Consider the following 21,780-nt stretch of genomic DNA (forward strand, 5'->3'; position numbering starts at 1 on the left):
GGAAATTCCCTCGGTACAGACATATACACATACACACACACATTTATAATACACATTATACACGTACATTTTCAAGTAACATGTTACGCACATTTTTCATCAAACATTATTCATCACATTACCCTTACACTCAGTTAACATCAATTAACATTAATTGCACACACATTTAATTATTTTAGCCTAATTTGCATAATTTTATATTTTTTATATTTTTCTCTTCATTATGTACCTTTTTCACCAAACAATATATACAACAGTCCACTAGTCATTTCATTCAATAATATTTTTTTACGTTTTTATTTTGCACCAATCCAAACTATACACCATGAGATTAGAAATGTATTGAGCTCATTGCAGTATGACGAATTAAAAAAAACCATCAAAGACATTCATCATTTAAAAGACATTCTCTTGACAATGCTGTATGACCCTCAATCAACTCTCTTCCCACAATACACCATGATATGATTCTGACTCAATCGATATTGTAAGAAATTGCACATACTACCTGACCTTGACCAATATATTGAAACTTAAATGACATTCATTTCAAGTGATTCAATACACTGGATATGTAGGGACTGTACATGTGAAGCAAACAAACCATTTAAAAGTGATCCAATGGTCCGGTGAGCTTGCAGCTCCAACTGTTGCTTGGGAATACATACTTTGCGAATTTAGTGGCTTGTTCAAATTTAGCATTTATAATCAGTCGAATGGTATTGTATATGCAATATTTTTTAACAGTGTCTATACTCTATACAAAAATAGAAAAAGTAACTTGGTATGGAAAGTACAGTGTTATGGTGGAACTTCAATTTAAAAGATGTATATTCAGTACTGGATGTAAATATATATGTTGGTATTGCCAAAACATTTCAAAATGACTAACTGTTCAACATCTGATCTAAATGCCAAATTGTGTTATAATTAACACTGGTAACATATCTAGCATGCCCAAACAAACTGAGTTAATCGAACCACCCATTCTATGCTCACATGCTCGGTCTCACACTAAAACAGGGAATACCAGTAACAAGAAAATGTAATTCTAGGGTTAGTGGTAGCATTGATGTAAAGAGCGTGAAGCTTCAAGCCTGTGGCTTCTTGAATGCGGCAATTGTGGCATTGACTCCACTGTTGACGCTCTGCTCTCCCTCCGCGAGTTTCGGGGCTTCACGGTACACGCTCATGACCTGCGGGAGAAACGGAAAATGGGTGGTGTATGAAAGTCAGGACCTACAGATAACGAACATGATAGCAATCATACCATGGACGAAACTAGCCAAACTGATTACTCATGTCACCTTTGCTTTATGATTGATTAAAAGGTCATCACACGGTGCCACCGCTTCTATTTGCACTCAACACTTGACTCATCTTGTGGTTTCCATGTTTCCATTTAGTTTTTGACCACTGAATTCCACTGTCAATGCTTGTCTTGGTAACATGTCCATTTCAATCCTCCACATATGCCCCATCCGTATAACGTTTTCCTGATTAATTAAAAGGTTGTAGGTGACACTTACATTGATATTTACAATATCAACATTGACAATAAAATGTATTGTATAAGAGCAATAACAATAACGACATTGGCAGTGACGTGGTATTAACAATGATTTTGACTACCATTTGCATGATAATGACAATGACATCGCTACATTATCAGCATCAATATTGACATTGACAGCAAGATCATGGAAATAACATTGACAATTTGACATTGACATCATCGGCACTCACAGCGCTGATCCAGCTCGTGTAGGCTGACACACGGGTGAACACAGTGGGCTTGCGGATCGTGTTGCAGCCCAGAGATGATATGTAGCTGGTGATTCCCTGCACCACCCAGGCATTGTCCCACCGCTGGCAGTTCAGTGGGCCACCTCCATCACCCTGTGATGTATACAAGAGGATAGACAAGCATCTACGTTCACTGGGTAAAGCAGCAACGGGATATGGGGGTGGGTGCTGGCAAGGTTCAGTACAGGAGATTGGAGCTCATGTATCGATGTCTGGATGATCAAACTTTGCAAGTGTGCTTTCGGACCGTGTTGCTAAATAACAGAGTTATATCGCACAACCCCGAAGCCTGATCCCTCCCATTGCCCAAAACGCCTTTCTGTGTCTTGCCCCATACGACTCTGGCAGCTAGACACATGTGGCAGTGTCTGGCTACCAAATATGACAAGTCAACATTTATATTGTGTTAATATAGTCATGCATTAACTTAGTCTGTGGGGATGTTAGTAAATTCTTAGTGTCCGTGGATTTAATTTAGTAATTCTTTTATTCGAGGCGATTAAAAAAGTCACACTATTTGTCGACTCGAGTTTCTAATTATTGGGGTGAATGTGCGCCCCTTTCGCTCCCCCAACATTAACAGGTGAGCCAGTCAGTAATGGCAGTGGTCAAAGTCATCACCATGCTTGGTGATTGTTGTCCACTCACTGTTGACTAAATTAAGATTTAAAGGAAACATTTTGCTGACAACTATTTTCGTTAAGGAATTGATGAGGGTTGGCTCGCGTTGAACTCCGGACGCACATAGCACGCTGAGCGGGTGCTGCCCCCTGCACAGATGACGCTGCTCCTCAGGCTGCTCCCCCACCAGCTGGGCTGGCTGCACGTCGCGTAGTCCACCACGGGCAGGCTGGCCTGCTGTAGCGCGCTGGGGAAGGGGCCGCTGGCTGCTCACGTGCACAGACAATGTAGAGACGGAGATCGTTGGTGAAAGCATCAGGGTTAGGTAGCGTTAACAGGTGCTCCCCAAGCGAACCGTCGCTGTCTTTATGCTCAGAAGGGAAAGGCCAAATAGCAACACCGCCACCCTACTGGGAGGCTATTTCCCACTCTTGACTATGCAGAGTTGTGTTCCTTTTTCAACCCCAAAAATATTAAGGGCTGAGTCAACCCTAGAATGTGACTTGTGACAGTTTCTCAGCCATCTTCATCTCGTTAATCTGCAGGGGAAATTGTCACTTTGGGGTGAATGGACACTGAGTGAACGGTACTCACTGTCGAGGGATCCCCAGCCCGTGGCGTAGCACGGGTAGTTGTTGGACAGTATCTGGTTGGCGCTGGGCAGGCAGGCGAGGCGCACCTTGCTGGAGAGAGCCACGGGCGACGCAATCTTGAACATGGCGATGTCGTACCTGTGGGGCATCGAGACAGGGGCAGCTGTGATGCGACGCTCAACACCGAACATAACACCAAGCAATGGGGGTTCAGTGCTGTGCACAGGAGAACTCCTCAACTTTGGTGATGTTTGGGATTATCATCGCAGAAGCGATTATCTGCTATTTTAGCTCCACTTTTTCGTGGGGAATAAATAATGAATAGGAATAATATGACCATGGATAATAGAAGATTTTGTGATCGCTACAACTCCCACAGATGTGTAAGCTTTTCATGGATATGAGGACATCTCCTGTATATTCCAGTTATTGGATTATTATTGGAAGGATAGTATGAGATGAAGCAATAGCATTGTGTAGATCTGTCTCTTTGTTAAATAAAGCATGGGCTCAAAGCAGCGTACGAGTACAAATAAAGACAACTAATCGCCTTGTCATTATCACTGCCTTCTATCATAAAAATTATACAGAAGAAAAATTACCATTCCCTGAAATATCTATTATAAAAGCCTAGCGTTCCATGTGTCCGTTTGTTTGTCAGTCAACTAAATTATCAGAGCCTTTCAGATGGAGGCTGAATCAAAGAGATAGAGAAAGTGACCCCCCCCCCCCAAGATGTGGGAGTAAAAAGTTGATCCAACAAGTTTACAACAATTATCGACCCCGCCCCAAAAAAAAATTTACATTTCTTTTGGAGGCATATATGCCTATACACCCTACATTCAATAGTTTAAATTTCATTGAAAGGCAGGAGATAGAAAAAGGCGGCCATAGGTTGCCAAAATTCTAGTTATATTACAATTGGATTTTTTTTTGCACTTCAAGGCAGTGTCAATGAAGAGCTTTGTGAGTAAAAAATATTAAATCTGTCTCTTGTCTGTCTGAATGTATCATATGCACGTCTGTTTAAATGTATGTATATCTGTTTATTGCAACTCTGAATGTCACGGTGTCACGTAGCCAGCGCAGCCATGTGCGTTCTCACCCATTCGACGGCATGCTGGGATTCCAGTAGCTATGCCAGACGGCCAGGCTCAATGGAGGGGTGACCTCCCCGAACTCGGATGTGGACACACTGTGCTTTCCCAGCACCACCCTGTAGCTGTAGCCACTCCTGCACGTTGTGGTGGATGTGGGGGGATAACAGAGCGACGGACGGTCTTAATCACTTACACCTGTAAATATTTCAGTGAGGAATTACAAAACATAAATAGTGCGAGTTACAGCATGGTATTTTCACTTTTACACCTTGTGACCATTACACAATGTGTAAAGGTCATTTATAGAGGCTGACTCTTTGCTCCAAAGATCCACTGCTCCACCTTTGGTGGTCGCAATGTGGTACAGAAAAATAATGTACAGCGCCTGGGCCCCGGTGCAGTTGCACCACCTGCACACACACGATAGCAACGCCACTGGTGCCGTGACTCACGTGAAGCAGCTGGCAGAGGTGAGCACCCATTGACTATCAATGAGGGTTCCTCCGCAGTAGTTGACCCATCTTCCTCCAGAGTACCTCTGCACGAGCGCCTGCAATGCACACGCAGCGTGGCGGTGGTGGTTACTGTCATTTGTCCAGGACTCAGTCCAATGTATATGTCAAATAATACAGTTCTAACTTAGACGTTTTGTCAATCCACTGCCTCACAATGCTAATCACAGCTGGCTGTGAAGGGGTGTAATCCGGTACTGTTTCGGAATTCGCTCGCCACTGATGTTAGCAGTCGCAGGGAATGTAACCCAGGTACCCTCGTTCATAGCGCTTCCACTTTCCCATTATAGTCAATGATTCAACGTCATTACGAAGAATGGAAGATCTGAACATTTCATGGTGCACACATGCAGCCCTTTTGTCAATCCACTGCTGGATGAGGGCCTCTACGTGGCATGTGCAACAATGGATGCTGCTGCACTGAGATCGACTGACAATGAATCGTGTGGCTGTGATGGCTGTTATTCAGCCTCTGCCGTTACCTGCCAAGGCCAGGAGTTGGCGCGAGCCTCGACGCCGTTCACCACGCGGATCTGGGGATATGCTGCGATCCCACAGCTCTGAGCAGACACCTCAGCTGTAAGGAACAATAGCATACACGCACAATACTATACACAATAGCAAACACGCATAATACCATACACAATAGCACTAACGCACATAATAGCAGAAACAATACCACACAAATCTCTTGTGTTTTTGGGTTGAACCTTGTACTGTTCTGCATGATGTCCGATGTTTCACTCCACGTTACAGGAGCTTCTTTTACATATATTGTTTTATTTAAAACCCGAAACCGCAACCATGACAGAGGGCATATCACCGTACATGTAGGGTTGGAATATCCAGGAGTTATGCCCTCTGGGTAATTTTTTTCTCCTCAACCAGGGGTTATTGAGGGTATATCGGCATCCGTTTATAACCCATGTGGTCTAGCCAAAATAGCGAGTGACGTGTAAAAGAGAGCACTTGAAGCCCTGATCCGCCCATTCCCCTCCTAGGAACTACTCTCATTCAGAGTATATTCACAATAAGGTGAGGCCTGTTCCTCCACCTCCTCACCATTTTTCCTGGATCCCCTTTTCGGATTCATCATGGTAATGCCCTGAGGTGATCCGTGATATATAGGGTTATTGACTAAGGTGCTCCGTTGCGGCCAGAGTGTATAATAATCTACTCTGTCTCCAGGAAGAGGGTTAGTAGTGCTTACAATTACCTAAGATAGTTTTCCTCAACATTCGTGTCATAGATAATATTTAAGTATTTGGCAATCTAACGGAAGAATTTTACGATATTCGGGTAAAGCCAAAAGGCGTTTAGGTATGTCTGGTGCCAGGAGCTGCTTATAGAACTGAGTCCAATTCCTGAAGAACATGGAACGGTTGCTCCACTAAACCAAATGCGTGCATTGCAATCACTCAGCAGCTCAACGTGTCAGCAAGAGGAGCACTCACCTCCAACCAGCAGAGCAGCGCAGACAAGAAAGGCGAGCATGGTTAATCGATGAGTTGGAGCTTCTCGATCACGAGTGAATCCTCTCCACTGTCGTGTCTCGCTGTTTGGATCTCTTTGCTTTTATACAAAATCTGCTGCCCACGTGAGACCTCCAAGGGCGAACACAAAAGGGAAGTCCAACTGGCGGACACATCCGTATGCAAATGTGAACTTGATTCTTTCCAAATAAAGACGTCTCAGCATCTTTATTATCACGTGGGTGATAGCAGGTGGGAAGCGGTGGGCTATTCATGTTTTATTTTTCGAGGGCTTTCAATGCTGTGTATTGGAAACCTTGTAGACATATGCCCAAAGTTGTGTCGTTAAGCAAACACATTACATCCTGATTGGTATTTGCCTCAGCTTTTTTTTACAACTGGTTGATACAATTTGTAAAGTCCGTGTTTCCTTGTTGGAATGTAATGGTGGTAGTTTTACAGGGATACCGTCCCCCACCATAAGTATGGGGAATCGTCACCACTGGCTTCTGGCCACCAGCGAAGTGAACACTGCCCAACACTGCTTGAACAGGGAAACACTTCCCTTTCTTTCAATTTTAAATGTCATTCTATTCACCTTATTTGAAGGACATTTTTAGTTCTCATATATATTTTTTTTCTATTAAAACGGATACAAAATGTAGTTGTAATGATAAAGTATTTTCAAAGATAACACAGCATATGTGCTTATTAGAATAAATATTGTCTTTGGGGTATACATGGACCTTTTTAACCTTTTTGTTTGCCTTTTAAGCTTGGCGTTCTAGAGTGGAATGTCTGTGGAGCAGTAGATATTTGAGAATCTTCCACACGTGATGCGATACAAAGTGGCCAGGCGTCCATTAGTACAGGACATTGAGTGTTTTCCAACATGCATATGTGTTGGTTTTCTTCTGGTTCTCGGGTTTCCTGCCAACGCACAAAGTACTCATTAAAGGATTTGGTGAAACATCCCAATCGAGCGTTTTCCCCTTCTTTGCTGAAAAAAAGTGCTGCCGCGGATGTTGCACTACAGATTCCAAAAAACTTGAAATCAACTGTCTGCACCGCATACAGCCGTGACCCCGTGACCTCATGTGGCATACCGGCATTGGGATTCCCCAAGTGGACTGACGCACAAACAAGCCACACGCTCTCCATCGCTTTATTCCCCACACTGTACGAGTCTGCCAGGAGTTTTGTCCTACATTTGTGCACAAAATTCCAACCTTATGTTTTTTTCTAACTACGTGACTTTACCGAAAGAACCAAAGAGTACTATATAAGGCAGTCCCCAGCTAACGGAAGGGTTAGGTTCCCGAGAATGATCCGTAACCATAATTTTCAGTATGTCAGAAATTGAACAATTTTCCCCCAAAATGAAGATAAAATTCCATAGCTGGAAATAGTTGTGCCTCCCCTACCCGATTACTAGATTAGTTTTCTCTCAATACTGCACTCAGTTGTGTAAAAATAGTTAAAGTATTTTTCATTGTACTGTGATAGGTGCATGTATATAGTATTTGCATAAGACTAGGAATGTGCTATTATATTCAAAAGTAGAAACATCTGGAACGGTTTCGTGACGAAAAATAAAAATAGATATATTAATTGTGCGTAGTGTATTGTCACGATTGTGGAATTTAATAAAAGTGAATTCAGTTTTTGTACGGTAAACTGTGTTTTCAATAACAGTAATGTTGCGTACGTGCATTTTGAAAATTGCGGAATAATTTTGCACAAATAAATGAATTATATTCAAGGTAGTCAATATATTGTGCGGTTTTTTTCCAATGGCATTTGAAAAGCTACTGTTTAAAATATTTACACGATTTGAATTATTGTTGCCTTTAGTATTTTGATAATCGGGTTCCTCATAGTAAAATGTAATTATCCCTCTTAATATGTAGAGCTCCTCGAGGCATATGCCAGGAGCGAAGAGTGATGACTATTGATGCGTCATATCAAGGATGACACAAAGTCTACAGTTGTGTTGCCTGTTGCGGTGGCCACGTTTGCTCCACTGTGAAGGATGTAGTACAGTACATAAAATCCGTGATCTAATTCCATCTGTGAAGGATGTCATCCCTGACTTGCAATACCCTGGAGTCTATAAACTTAGTTGCAGCTGTGGTGATTGTTACATTGGGGAAATGAAACGTCATGTCTCTGATCGTGTCCGCGAGCACAAGTCAGATTTGAAACACGGCAAAATTGAGTCTTCCGCCGTTGGTGGGCTCTCATGATATTGTTTTTTCCGAGACCAAGGTGCTCTGCAAACCCTCTGGCTACCATCAAAAGTTTGTACACGAAGCCATTCAGATATACAAACACAGACATAATTTCAACCGTGATGATGGGTACAAACTTAGTAATCATTGGAAAGATGTTATTAACCATGCAAAAAAGATTTAACTACACATTTTTGGACCATCTTATCTGACAGGCACTATTTTACTTTACCGCGTGTTAACATCCCCAGCGTTTAACAGTACTCTCCTTTTTCATATTTGATTGTCAGCCAACACTGGTAAAAACAACATGGGCTTTTCCGTTCTCTTCTATCATGTGCACCTTGTGCACAAACAGGTCCACGTACAGTTACACCTCGTGCTCTCTTTTAGCCCCCCCCCCCCCCTTCCAATACGTTATCATGTGCACCAACAGGGGCTTGCACACAAACACGTCCACGTCTACGTCTACTTACACCTCGTGCTTTCTTTTAGCCCCGCCCCCCCTCCCAATACGTTACATGCATTGGCTACCACATTCTAATAAGCTCCCCCCCCTCCTCCCCCTTAATTTGTATTTAAGAACTTGCATCTTGGAATCCCTGCCTCACTTGATACAGCAAATCTGGCTGTGATGGTCCCACCTGATGACGGAGACTTGTGTTGCCTCCGAAACGTCGTGATTTTTATTATTTAATTTTTATTTCATTTTTTTACCTACGTGACTTTACCGAAAAACTAAGAGTATGAATGCTTGCAGTCACGAAAGCTTCAAATCTAGAACCCCCAAAGACTATTTGCAAACCTAGGTCTTCCATAGCTAGAATTTGGGCCGGTGTGTTTACAATGCATAGACCATTTTTTTCGTCCCATTCCATTACTGGTCTGAAGAAAGTTGATATCTTTTGTACATGCAATGATATACACCTCTGTCTGTTGTCAAATCTATAGGATTCCAGTCTATATTAACTAGTCTGTTGTGATAGGTTTTCTTGGCAATTTGAGATCTGAGCATGTATTCCACACTCATTGGCACTGTACATACAATATGTTAAGTTTATTTTAATGTATATTTAACATAATACAAAACATCAGGTTGTAAATCAAGATAATATATAAGCATTTAAAATAAACAGGACAGGAAGGCACATATTCGCAAAATAATGTACAAACAATGATGATTACGTGTAAAATATAGATGTTGTTGGCTCCTGGATGAAAAGAAGAATGCTGTAATATGATTACCCCGCATAAGGTAGTAAAACATTCTTCGAGTTGTTAACTCATGAAGAGAGACAAACAAGTTTTAATATTATCGGGGTTCACTAGCAATGCCTGAGTCTCACAAAGGCTGCCTCAGCAGTGGGGGAGCCTTGGGGAACGGCTGTTAAAACGCGGAAGAAGCTGCTGTCTTGTTGCCTCCTGTTAGCATTTGAACCTTACGACGGTACCCCGGGGTACCATAGTACCCCGGCTCTCGCATAATGTCGACGATGGAGGCATTTTTAGTTTGTTGATGTTCGGCGATGCGGCAATCGACTCATCTCGATGAGCTGTACACGCTGCAATATTCAAAGTTGAATTTTTCGATAACGATTTTTTTATACTAATGTTTGGCATTTCGATATCGCAGGGTAGCACTGATTTCGGATTGATTGGTACCCCAGTCGAGGAGTTAAGTACACCCCTGGAAAAAATAGTGTCCCAGAAATTAAATATTTAATTGCCTCGGCCATTTTGTATTATTTGGTAACCCGGGGTACCGCCATAAAAATAATTTCACCCACCAGAGGGCAGCACCGACAAACGGCTATTAAATTTCGATTTAAAGCTTTCGTGACTGCAGGGATTCATCTTCTTGGTTCTTTCGGTAAAGTCACGTAGAAGGGAAGTAATAAAATAATAAAAATAAAACATCATAAAATAATTCTCACGACGTTTCGGCCACAACGCAAGCAGCCATCCTCAGGTGAAGAACATGTCTGTCGATAAGACAGAGTCTGAATGACACGTCCTAGGCTTGGAGCGTCTATTTAAGCTGGGAGGGAGTAGGAAGAGCGCCTTGACAAAAGAATTTGCATATGAAGAGGAATTTAGCATATTTATGGGAAATGCAGGAATGCGACTAGTGCTACTTGTGAAATGCGTAGGAGGTGGGCGGGGGGTTTTCAAAGTTATATTATGCCCATGCATTATGCAGGATTAGCAGCATCAAAGAGAGGGGGTAGGGGTAGCATTAATAAAGGGAAGGAATGTTAATAGTATGTAGCTGCAGTAACTAAACAACCACGTAAAAAGCTAAAGTATAAACTACATAGTATCATCAGTATGCTAAATATACTCTCAATAAGCTGAGCTACTAACCGTAAGTAATACATTACAATTCTAGTTCGCAAAAAATAAAATGTGCTTCTAGCTAAACTTTTAAAACTTTTTCCTTACATCACACGGGTCTATCCCGTACTATATGCTGCCATAGACAAACCCAACATTAAATTGTATACTGTATTACTATACACTACCCTATGCCACTCTACGCCCGACCTTATGGAAGAGGTACATAGATGACACTTTTGTCATCTGGCCACATGGCCGGCCTGTTCTAGACCAATTTCTCGACCACATCAATTCCATACACCCAGCCATCAAATTCACCATGGAAGTCGAAAAAGATGGCAAGCGACCCTTTTTGGATGTCCTAATTAAAAGGAGACCTGATGGTTCAATGAGCCACTCTGTCTACAGGAAATCCACCCATACGGATGCTTACCTAAAACCGGATTCTCACCACCATCCATTCCAGAAGAATTCCCTGATCAAGACTCTATACCATAGAGCCCAATGCATTTCCGACCAGGAACACATTGCCAGTGAACTCAAACACGTACGCCAAGCTCTTAAGGCTAATGGTTACTCCGACTACACAATCTGCAAAGCCATCACTCCAACCATCAAGAAGGATCCTGTTGAGGAGCCTCCCAAGACCATCACCTTACCCTACATTGCTGGGGTCACAAAAAAGATATCCAAAATCCTGATTAAACACAAGATCCAGGTCCGATTCAACACAGTAGATTAAATCCGTGATCTGGTCCCGTCTGTAAAATATGTGGTTCCAGACATACAGTACCCTGGCGTCTACAAACTAAGTTGCCTCTGTAGTAGCAGTTAAATTGGAGAAACCAAACGACATGTCTCGGACCGCATCCGTGAACATAAAGCAGACTTGAAACACGGTAGGACAAACACCTCAGCCGTGGCAGATCACTGTTACAATTCAGTGGGTTCACATGATATTGACTTCTCCAAGACAGAGGTTCTCTGCAAGCCATCTGGCTACCATGAGAGATTCGTTCATGAGGCGATCCACATATACAAACACAGAGACAATTTCAACCGAGAAGATGGATTCCGGCTTAGCAATCATTGGAAGGACGTAATAAACCATTTCGGATCTGAACTGATTGTGTCCACGTTGACGGTGACTTTCAGACTGCGTTCCACTCACTGACATTGACTATATATCTTGTATTCTCCGCAGTGAATGGATTCTTTGCTCCGCTGCAAGCTTCCTACCACCACTCTCCCATTGACATATTTCGTTGCTTCCTCTTAGTACCTTTCACGCGACGGTCAATGGTATAGTGTATAGCATATTGTCTAATAATAAATAGTATTAAAGTGTAATGTTTAATACAATGTATAAGGTAATATATAGCATCGTAATTGTATAGTGAATATACATCAGTGTGGTTACAGTTGGGTGGGTAGAATAATACATAGTGTAATATTACACTATGTATTATTCTAAGACATAGGGTAGTGTATAGCAGAGGTGGGACAAAGTCATTGTTATGCAAGTCCAAGTCGAGTTGCAAGTCTTTGTACATTTTGCCGAGTCGAGTCTGAAGTCATCAAATGCATGACTCGAGTCTGACTCGAGTCCAAGTCACATGACTCGAGTCCACACCTCAGAGGTGGGACAAAGTCATTGTTATGCAAGTCCAAGTCGAGTTGCAAGTCTTTGTACATTTTGCCGAATCGAGTCTGAAGTCATCAAATTCATGACTCGAGTCTGACTCGAGTCCAAGTCACATGACTCGAGTCCACACCTCTGGTGTATAGTAATACAGTATACAATTTAATGTTGGGTTTGTCTATGGCAGCATAAAGTACGGGATAGACCTGTGTGATGTAAGGAAAAAGTTTAAAAAGTTTAGCTGGAAGCATATTATATTTTTTGCGACCTAGAATTGTAATGTATTACTTACGGTTAGTAGCTCAGCTTATTGAGAGTATATTTAGCATACTGATGATACTATGTAGTTTATACTTTAGCTTTTTACGTGGTTGTTAAGTTACTGCAGCTACATACTATTAACATTCCTTCCCTTTATTAATGCTACCCCTACCCCCTCTCTTTGATGCTGCTAATCCTGCATAATGCATGGGCATAATATGACTTTGAAAACCCCCCGCCCACCTCCTACGCATTTCACAAGTAGCACTAGTCGCATTCCTGCATTTCCCATAAATGTGCTAAATTCCTCTTCATATGCTTTTTTTTTGTCAAGGCGCTCTTCCTCCTCCCTCCCAGCTTAAATAGACGCTCCAAGCCTAGGACGTGTCATTCAGACTCTGTCTTATCGACAGACATGTTCTTCACCTGAGGACGGCTGCTTGCGTTGTGGCCGAAAGGTCGTGAGAATTATTTTATTATGTTTTATTTTTATTATTTTATTACTTCCCTTCTATGTGATTTTACCGAAAGAACCAAGAAAACGGCTATTGTTAAACAGCCACACGGTGGGGATTTAAATTCAAACATTAATCTACCTTGTTTGTAAAATAGCGACTGGAAATTGCTCATTTGTCCGGTATCCCGATACAATTCAAAAAAGTAAAGTCGGGTGAATAAACACGCAGATGTGTATTGCTTCAGCACACCGGTATTCTGACGAGCAATGCACAACATTTAACAATTCGTCTCATCGTTTTCGATCGTAATCACATCCAGCATCACCAGGCGATTTCCAGAGTTGTACTCCTGCAGGAGATGATGATTGGCAGAGTTGAACTCTTTGTTTCCAGCCTTCTTTAATGTTTCTGTGGTTTTGCGTTTTCTTTTAAATATTAAGGATTTTTTGGCGATGTTCTCCAAAAGGAGTTGGTGACGCTGTGGGGTAGAGTCACAACAGTGAGGGCGTGGTTCACTGCCCTGGTTTTCGAGCTGTACAAAGCAAGGCTTCCAATTTCTGTGCATTTTTTACACTTCGGTTCCAAAACTAAATTGTATACATTCATATTACAGACACACACCTCGAATAGGAACATATTTTCTGATCGAAACAAAGCAACCACACGATCCCTTTCTTTGTCGATTGTGCTTTGTCAAACTTTAGATATGCATAAAAGCTAGATCCATGTAATAATGGTGATACGTTAACTCCTAAGAGTGTGATTCACGTGGTCTGTAAGGACAGAGAGGCCCGGCTGGATCACACGGGGCTTGGTCATACAGAATTTGTCAATAGAGCGGTATTTGCATTCAAAGGTGCAGGAAAAAAAATGACTGCGCAAACAACAAAGGAAGAATTAAATAGAGGCACATGTCCTTTTCATTTGCTCAAGATTTGTGTGAGTTGACAGTTTGTCCAATGTCATGACATTCGCAAGAGAGCGTTTCATTCATTTATTCAGCACAGATAGTCGGCGAAGGACCGTTGTGCCAAACGTGTGACCTCTTGCGACAGTTTTTGCATAAACTGCTATTGCTGCTATACACCGGTGTCTTGAATGATTTGTTTGATCCACGTATCACGGGGGCGACCACGAGGGTGGCGTCATGCGTTTGAGGGTCGCAGCCCACGTCGAACGTCGACCGCCAACTGAGGCATGCAATTTGCTGGAGTTCGCGCATCAAGACGGGCGACGCGCCCAAACAGTTTAATCCGTTTCCCTTGAACTAAGCTCTCAAACGATAGGAGGCCGGTCGCAGATGTAGCCGATCCAAATCAGCTTGCACCTGCATAAAGGAAACAAATGACACATATTTAAAATCGTCACAACAAAATGGCCATATTTGAAGCAACATAAAATTGTGGTTACGTAATGTCCTTTTAATATAAATACATAGAGGTTTAACAAATAAAATATCTGGATATTATGGACTTGATTTGAATATTCATTTCTTGAATCTATTCTCTATGATCTTCCAAAGTGCAACTAACAATGCTACGGCTACATCTGAACCCTCCTCAAATACCGACACTGGTTTTCTCTTGCAATTAACATCTATTGGTTTACCATTTTCAGACAGCAAAGACAACTCAGTGGCTACCACGGTAACTACATTTCAAGTGCTAGTCTTTCAAATGAAAGCACATTGCATAAGGAACACACAGTTCCGTACAGCAGGGCAACGAGTGTGTTCAATCGCATTTGATACGCCATGTAGACTCATTCAAATTAGATACGGAAACGGAAATACACCCCAGGACATACCAGTATCTCACAGAAATGCTTCCTGCATGCAAAATATCCTTGGAAATAACAAATATTCTTCCAGCGCTAGCAATGTGTGTTAAGTTTAAACTTTAAAGCTGTGTTCTGTCACCCTTGTGCACGAGCCTTGAGTATTGGAAACAGTATACAATGCATAAATACCCAATGCAGAGCCGGACACGAGTACTCGTGGGGCTCTCAGAGTTCTAGATTGTGAATTCAAAAACTCCACAGATAACCATTGTTGACCAAACTAGCTGTGGGACCACCCACGGAACCTACTTTGCGCAGGTACCTTCATAACTAGCTTCTGTCGCGGCCCATGAGAGCCACTCCTCGTCCCCCTTCCGAGTTCTGCCTGTCCCCCGGTTGTTGCAGGAGGGGGAGGCGACTCGGGTGAAGGCTCCATCCCGTAGGGCGAGGCAAGGCTGAGTAGGTGACAGGAGGGAGAGGATCCCCGATAAGCACGAGGGAGATGGTTGCCTGCGTGACCGCACGGTCACCTCAAGTGCAATGTTAAGAGGGTGGAAACATGAGGCGGGCGCGCCTCCATTCACCCCCAGCACATGCTGCTGGTTCCCTTGGGGTAACACGGTGCGCCCCAGGAGCACAAGGCTGAGCTGCAGAAGGGCAAGAAATGCGCGCAAAAAAGCTGCGGTCTGACGCCATGTGGTAGCCCGACCTCACCTGAAGAAAAACGCATGCAGCGCACCATTTTCTGCAGTGGTGGAGGGAAGATCATCCGGGCTGTGGAGTCTGATGAGCCCGTAGGAGCCAATAAGTGGTGGATGGGAGTGTAGAGATGATAGTCAAACACAGGAGTAATAAATGCGATATTTCAGATCGTGTTGTGTACTGTACTAGTAGATCCCTTAGGTGGTTCTTTGAAAAGTGTTGAAGTATTTGCGTCACCCGTTTCACGTATGAAATTTTTATTTTAAGTAACTTATGCTCGTCTTTGAATCTATTGATGGCCTTACCCCCACCTTATCTCACCTATCTCGTTTCCTTCCATTTCCCCTCTCGTCTTCAAACTTATATGTCTCTCTCTGTCCCTCCTCCCTGTGCCCAATCTCGTTTTCGGTCCCACTTGCACCCTTCCACCAGAATAAACTTACAATGTACACAAACCTTCCGTTCACATCTTCAAGCTCACCTTTTCTCCATTGCCCATTTTCTTCCCCGAACCCTCCACATGAGCAAAGGTGCTCTATAAATTTGAAACAAGAAAAGGAAGATGTTTTGTGTCAGCCAGGATTAAAGGGTAGTATGTTAGAACAGGCGGCATCCTGTCCTTTGTATTTCAGTTGTCTGGTCACATTTCACGGTCCACCAAACCCACGATAGTAGGCCACCATCTACCTCTCACTGGTATTTGGGAGAAGTGGAAAACCTCTTCATCGCGTCGCTTTGTTATGAAAATCTCCAAACTTGTTCCACATGCAATGGGGGTGGAAACATTCTTAAAATGGTATTACCCTCTTGGTATGGGCAGGGTGCAATGATTGTAGAGCGGGTAGCAGGATGAGTGTGTTGGAGTTGTTTTGTCTTGGATAACAGACTAAAGGCTAGAAAGGAGATGCTGTTTTCTGTTATTGATCAAGTGAATTTTATTTCTGGATGAAAATTGGAAACAAATTTAATGAATGTGTAACAGTCCATACAAGTCGTTTGACGAAGGAAACTTTATTGTTCCAGCAACACCAACATGGACACTTGTAGGGCACAAACACATTTACTGAAAACAAGCCTTGTCTATGGTTTCACTTTAATGCGGTTCCTTCATGAGGAAACAATTCACACAACATGGACCACACCTATATTAACGCGAAACGTGCCCCGTTATAATGACGATGGGCTATTTTTTTAGCTGAGCGGCTGAACGGTATGATGCAGGAAGCAGAATGATACAGTTACGTGGTGACGTACTCTAGGTTATATATCTGGCCATATTACTGTGGCAATATTTTTAGCTGAGCGGTATGATGCAGGACGCAGAATGATACAGTTTCATGGTGTCTGGCCATCTTATTTTGTGTTTATCGTTATAGTGTGCTGAAAATATTTTCGCTAAACGCGTTTTTCGCAAAACGCGGCACTTAACGTGCCGGCACTGCCTCTACAAAATTTATCAAATTCCTCTTTGAAGTTAGAAGCAATGCCCACACAATCATCGAAGAACAGTATCTTCCAAAGAAGTCAGGAGGTTTGATGTCAGTTTAACACGTAGGCTTTCGCGACCAATGTTATTCATAATCAACGTTTTTGGGTTTAGATCGCGTTTATTTATAAATGTGTTGTAACCCTCCACCACCCGACACGGCCAATCAGTAAAAATGTGTCACGTTGACAAAGACAAATAGTTCACTGCTTTAGCCCACCGGTGTGTTGAAGCCACAACATTTACAATTTGAGTACTCAAATTGTAAATGTGGAGGGTTACGACACATTTATAAATAAACGCGATCTAAACCCAAAAACGTTGATTATGAGGTTTGATGTGTTTATAATATCAGGATATATTGTTCAAATTCCTTGAAAATTAGGTTGGAATAGCTAGGACCCATGCGTGTGCCCATGGCCAGTCCACTGGTCTGGATGTAGTGGCATCCGCTGAAGGTGCAATTATTGCGGGTGAGCAGGAGTTCGGACAACATCAACAGTGTTGTGGTTGAAGGGGTCTGTTCAACCTGGGTGTTGGATGAAAAGTCTAAGAATCTGGAAGCCATCAATTTTGGGAATAAGGGTGTACAAATTGTGTCCATTGTGAAAACCATACGTTGAGGACCTGTGAATCGAAGGTTATTGAAAAGCTGCAGAGTATGGTTGGTGTCTTTAATGTAGGTCGGTAATGTTTGTTTTCCAACAACAATTATAATGTCCAAATCCTGTAGCTCGACGTTGGCTCAGTGGGACAACTACTGGGTGATATTATCAGCAGAAACTCATTGAAACTGCTAATGAATGACTAGTGCTCTTCCTGCCATAATAAATGTGGTATTGCACATCCCCTCATACCGATATTTTATTGGCATTCATGTATGCATAGCTAGTGATTGGTGAGTTCAGTGAGTGGTGAGACTGAGAATTAGTGGCGTCAAGCAAGTGGTGTTAAGTGACTGATGGATGTTGGTTTAGTGTGTCGGATGAGTTTCTGGTGAGAGGGTCACCTGAATAGCGATGGTCAGGTGTGCCGTGAGTCTTTAGTAGGATGGTGAATGTGAGTATTGGGTGAGCCCAAGATGATTGGTGAGTAAAGAGTCGTGAGTGGTGACATTATGTTAGGTGTCTGGTGAATGTGCACTAACATCGTGTTGTATATACAGTATGAACTTTATAATGAATTATGGAAGTTTTGTATTTAAGTATTGAACCAAAGGATCATTCAGAAGATATACAATACGAATTATGTAACTTCTCCACGACCAAAATTACATGTATTCCAGGGGTATAATCAGAGCCTGCCCAACCGCCTTTATGCTCCCAGTGGCTGTCATTACATGCTGCAGCAGGAATTCATTTCTAAGCATAAGCCGACCTATTGAAGGGGGAAGGCCGTTTCACAATAAACAAGGCTACAGACACATCAGGGGCAACTTAGAATATCTACGTCCACAAGCCTTGAGAGGACCTCCAGAGGAAGGGTGGAAGTATGGCCGTAGTGACAATCACTCGCTCGGGATATTCGGGCAGCCAGATAAAAAGGGCCATAAAAAACCACCACATTTGCAAAGGTGGGAGAAGCTTCGGGCCTTGATGTGGCTTAGTAAAATAATTAAATAAACTTGAACAGACACAAGACACATACCCGGCGGACAAAAGGTTCACGACCGAGGAAAAAAATATCATAAGGTCAGCAACTGACCAATGATGACCGCGGAGCGGAGAAGAAATTCAAAAGGCCAACAGCTGACCCAAGGAAGCAAAAGTCCGGAAAATGTCGGGGAAATATCGGATATAAGGAGGAAGCAAACCACACAAACTAGTCTTGCAACGGCACACGTGTAATGATGGGTTTCACGACGGTGGAGACGAATGTTGGAGGCAACACGTTTATTAACACACAGCTACGATACAGCGCGTAGCGAACCCTTAAACACTTGAAGGGGTTACGGCCCCTTCACCCGCTGCCTAAGGAGGTACCACCTCCGGACTGACGTGCCCTACTACTGGGGCCACGGTCTCTGGGTCCTCCGGCGAGGGGTGACCTATGGGAGGCTGCTCCGACTCAACCCAGCTAAGGGACAGGTCCCGACTACTGGCCCGCTCGGTGCCGTTCCTTACAAGGACGTCGGGACCCAAGGGTTCTAGGGTCGCACCACTGGCCCAATCAGAACCAGCCCTTAGAAGGACGGCAGGTCAGGTGAGTCCCAGGGTCCTAGCTAGCTGGGTTTCAGTCTTCAACTGGCTAGCTGGTTTTCAGTTTTCGATTGGCCCCGAACCCGTCCAGAGGTCCGGCTTTTATACACCTCCCAGGTGTGTCAGCCCCTGGCCATGCCTCTCTTCCAGAGAGTTCCAGGGGAGGTTTTGGGGGATCCTAGGACACCCCGCAGCCCCCTCCTATTGGGAGGGGTCTTGGGGGATCTCAGAACACCCCGCAGCCCCCACCTGCTTTGGGGCTGGGGAATGTCGTGACCCACATGCTGGTGCCAGATACTGCCCCTGATGGGCCTTGTCTGCTACTGCAGCCCATTTACAACGCTACACATGTAACCAGCCAAGTGTCAAGAGTCTTGCTCCGGGGTATGGTCCTCGAAATCAACCGTAAGTGTCGAGTCTTATAGAGGCAAACAGCTCTATGTTGCTAAGTGCTGAGTTCTGCATTGACAGACTCTGAGTATCACTGAAAGTTTTAATCTATGTTATGTTTTGAGTCACTTGCAGAGTCAAGGACTGCGATACATTTTACTGTAGTAAGCTATAAAAGTTGGGAGAAGCTAAGAGGTGTGCGAAGGCATTTTAATAGAACTGTGTGATCAGCTAAGACGTGTGAAAAGTTAAGTGGAGATTGGCGTTATATATACTACTACGAGCTTTACTACCCGGCTTCGCCTGGGACTTGAATTCTTGTCTAGGATTAATTTCATATTCGCTTATATTTCACTGAAAAACCCAGAAAAAATTATGCTTCCAAGAAAGAAAAAAGCTAAAACAAATCAATTTAACTAAATCTAATGTCAGAGCTCAGCGTTCGAGAGTTTGTGCTGCTTCAAACAAACAGATATATCTTCTGCTTTATTTTTAAGAGCGAGCTGAAAATAGTCGAGTTGACTTAGAAAATGGAGACAGCTTTGCCGCGCATTTGTGCGGGATACACGGCCTACGGCCTACGTGGAGGGTTTGGGGGGGGTGCGTGACGTCAGCAGGCACACTGCCTGCGTAACGCTGCCGCATGCGGGTGACATCACAGATGTGACGTCACCGCTCATTTGCCGTGAAAAATGTATCCATTATTGCGCCCCCCTCCCCCACCCCCCAAATACAAAAGTCTATTTTTTATACTTTTTGCATTGTGTACAGTCTGGAAGCTACCCACATGCCAAATTTCAAGTTTGTTGCATGTTGGGAAGTATGCTAAGCATTTCGAAAAGACACATTCACAAATTTCCCTTTTATATATATATAGATAGCCCAGAAATGTGTGTAACGCGCGGGACGTCACTCCACATGCCGCACCCCCCCCCCCCCCCCACCGTCGTTAATAATAAATACTGAATATAATAGCACATTTCTAGTCTTATGCATATATATATATACATGCACCTATCACAGTACACTGAAAAATACTTTAACTATTTTCACACCCGAGTGCAGTACTGAGAGAAAACGAATCTAATAATCGGGTAGGGGAGGCACAACTATTTCCAACTATGGGATTTTGGGGTAAAATTGTTCAAATTCTGACATACTGAAAATTCTAGTTACGGATCGTTCTCGGAAACCTAACCCTTCCGTAACCTGGGGACTGCCTTATATAGCTTGGGAATTTGTGCAAAAAGTGTAGGACAAAACTCCTGGCAGACTCGTGCAGTGTGGGGAATAAAGCGGTGGAGAGCGTGTGGCTTGTTTGTGCGCCAGTCCACTTGGGGAATCCCAATGCCGGTATGCCACATGAGGTCACGGGGTCACGGCTGTGTGCGGTGCAAACAGTTTATTTCAAATTCTTTGGAATCTGTAGGGCAACATGCACGGCAGCGACTTTTTTTCAGCGAAAAAGTGGAAAACGCTCGATTGCGATGTTTTACCAAATCCTTTAATGAGTACTTTGTGTGTTGGAAGGAAACCCGAGACCAGAAGTAAACCAGCACATATGCATTTTGGAAAACACTCGATGCTCTGTACTAATGGACTCCTGGCCACTTTGTATCATATCACATGTAGAAGATTCTCAAATATCTACTGCTCAACAAACATTTCACTCTAGAACGCCAAGCTTAAAAGGCAAACAAAAAGGTTAAAAATGTCCAGGTATACCCCAAAGACAATATTTAGTCTAATAAACGCATATTCTTTGTTTTCTTTGAAAATACTTTATCATTACAACTACATTTTGTATCAGTTTTAATGGGAAAAATATATATAAGAACTAAAAATGTCCTTCAAATAAGGTGAATAAAATTACATTTCAAATTGAAAGAAAGGTAAGTGTCTCCCTGTTCAAGCAGTGTTGGGCAGTATTCACTTCGCTGGTGGCCAGAAGTACAGACTTTATTAATTTTATCAAACAGTTGGAAATAAAATGCTGAAGCAAACACAAACCAGGATGTAATGTGTTTGCATAACGACGCAACTTTGGGCATATGTCTACAAGGTATCCAATACACAGCGTTGAAAGCCCTCGAAAAATAAAACGTGAATAGCCCACTGCTTCCCACCTGCTAACACCCACGTGATAATAAAGATGCTGAAACGTCATTATTTGGAAAGAATCAAGTTCACAT

General features: G+C 43.0%; 1 protein-coding gene across 1 annotated transcript; it reads right to left on the reverse strand.

Annotated features, from left to right (window-relative positions):
• Window positions 1-309: 309 nt before the first annotated feature.
• Window positions 310-6,174, reverse strand: LOC133344062 (chymotrypsin-like elastase family member 2A). The gene is made up of 8 exons (XM_061554006.1): window positions 6,087-6,174; window positions 5,115-5,209; window positions 4,573-4,670; window positions 4,126-4,254; window positions 3,022-3,158; window positions 2,551-2,693; window positions 1,747-1,899; window positions 310-1,196 (listed from the first exon to the last, which is right to left on the reverse strand). Exons 1-8 carry the CDS (start codon window positions 6,124-6,126, stop codon window positions 1,092-1,094), a joined length of 900 nt encoding a protein of 299 aa, XP_061409990.1. The 5' UTR covers window positions 6,127-6,174; the 3' UTR covers window positions 310-1,091.
• Window positions 6,175-21,780: the final 15,606 nt, after the last annotated feature.

This window comes from Lethenteron reissneri, chromosome 19 (assembly GCF_015708825.2).
Source record: "Lethenteron reissneri isolate LAM-NWPU_2019-01 chromosome 19, ASM1570882v1, whole genome shotgun sequence".
Classification (NCBI taxonomy): domain Eukaryota; kingdom Metazoa; phylum Chordata; class Hyperoartia; order Petromyzontiformes; family Petromyzontidae; genus Lethenteron; species Lethenteron reissneri.

What these genes read in the sequence shown, in the direction of transcription:
- LOC133344062 (XM_061554006.1), bottom strand. Translation starts at nt 6,126, where the DNA reads ATGCTCGCCTTTCTTGTCTGCGCTGCTCTGCTGGTTGGAG. An exon ending in CGCTGCTCTGCTGGTTGGAG is followed by an intron (nt 5,210 to 6,086) that starts GTGAGTGCTCCT and finishes TGTTCCTTACAG; the next exon opens with CTGAGGTGTCTGCTCAGAGC. An exon ending in GGGCTGGGGATCCCTCGACA is followed by an intron (nt 2,694 to 3,021) that starts GTGAGTACCGTT and finishes GCACGTGAGCAG; the next exon opens with CCAGCGGCCCCTTCCCCAGC.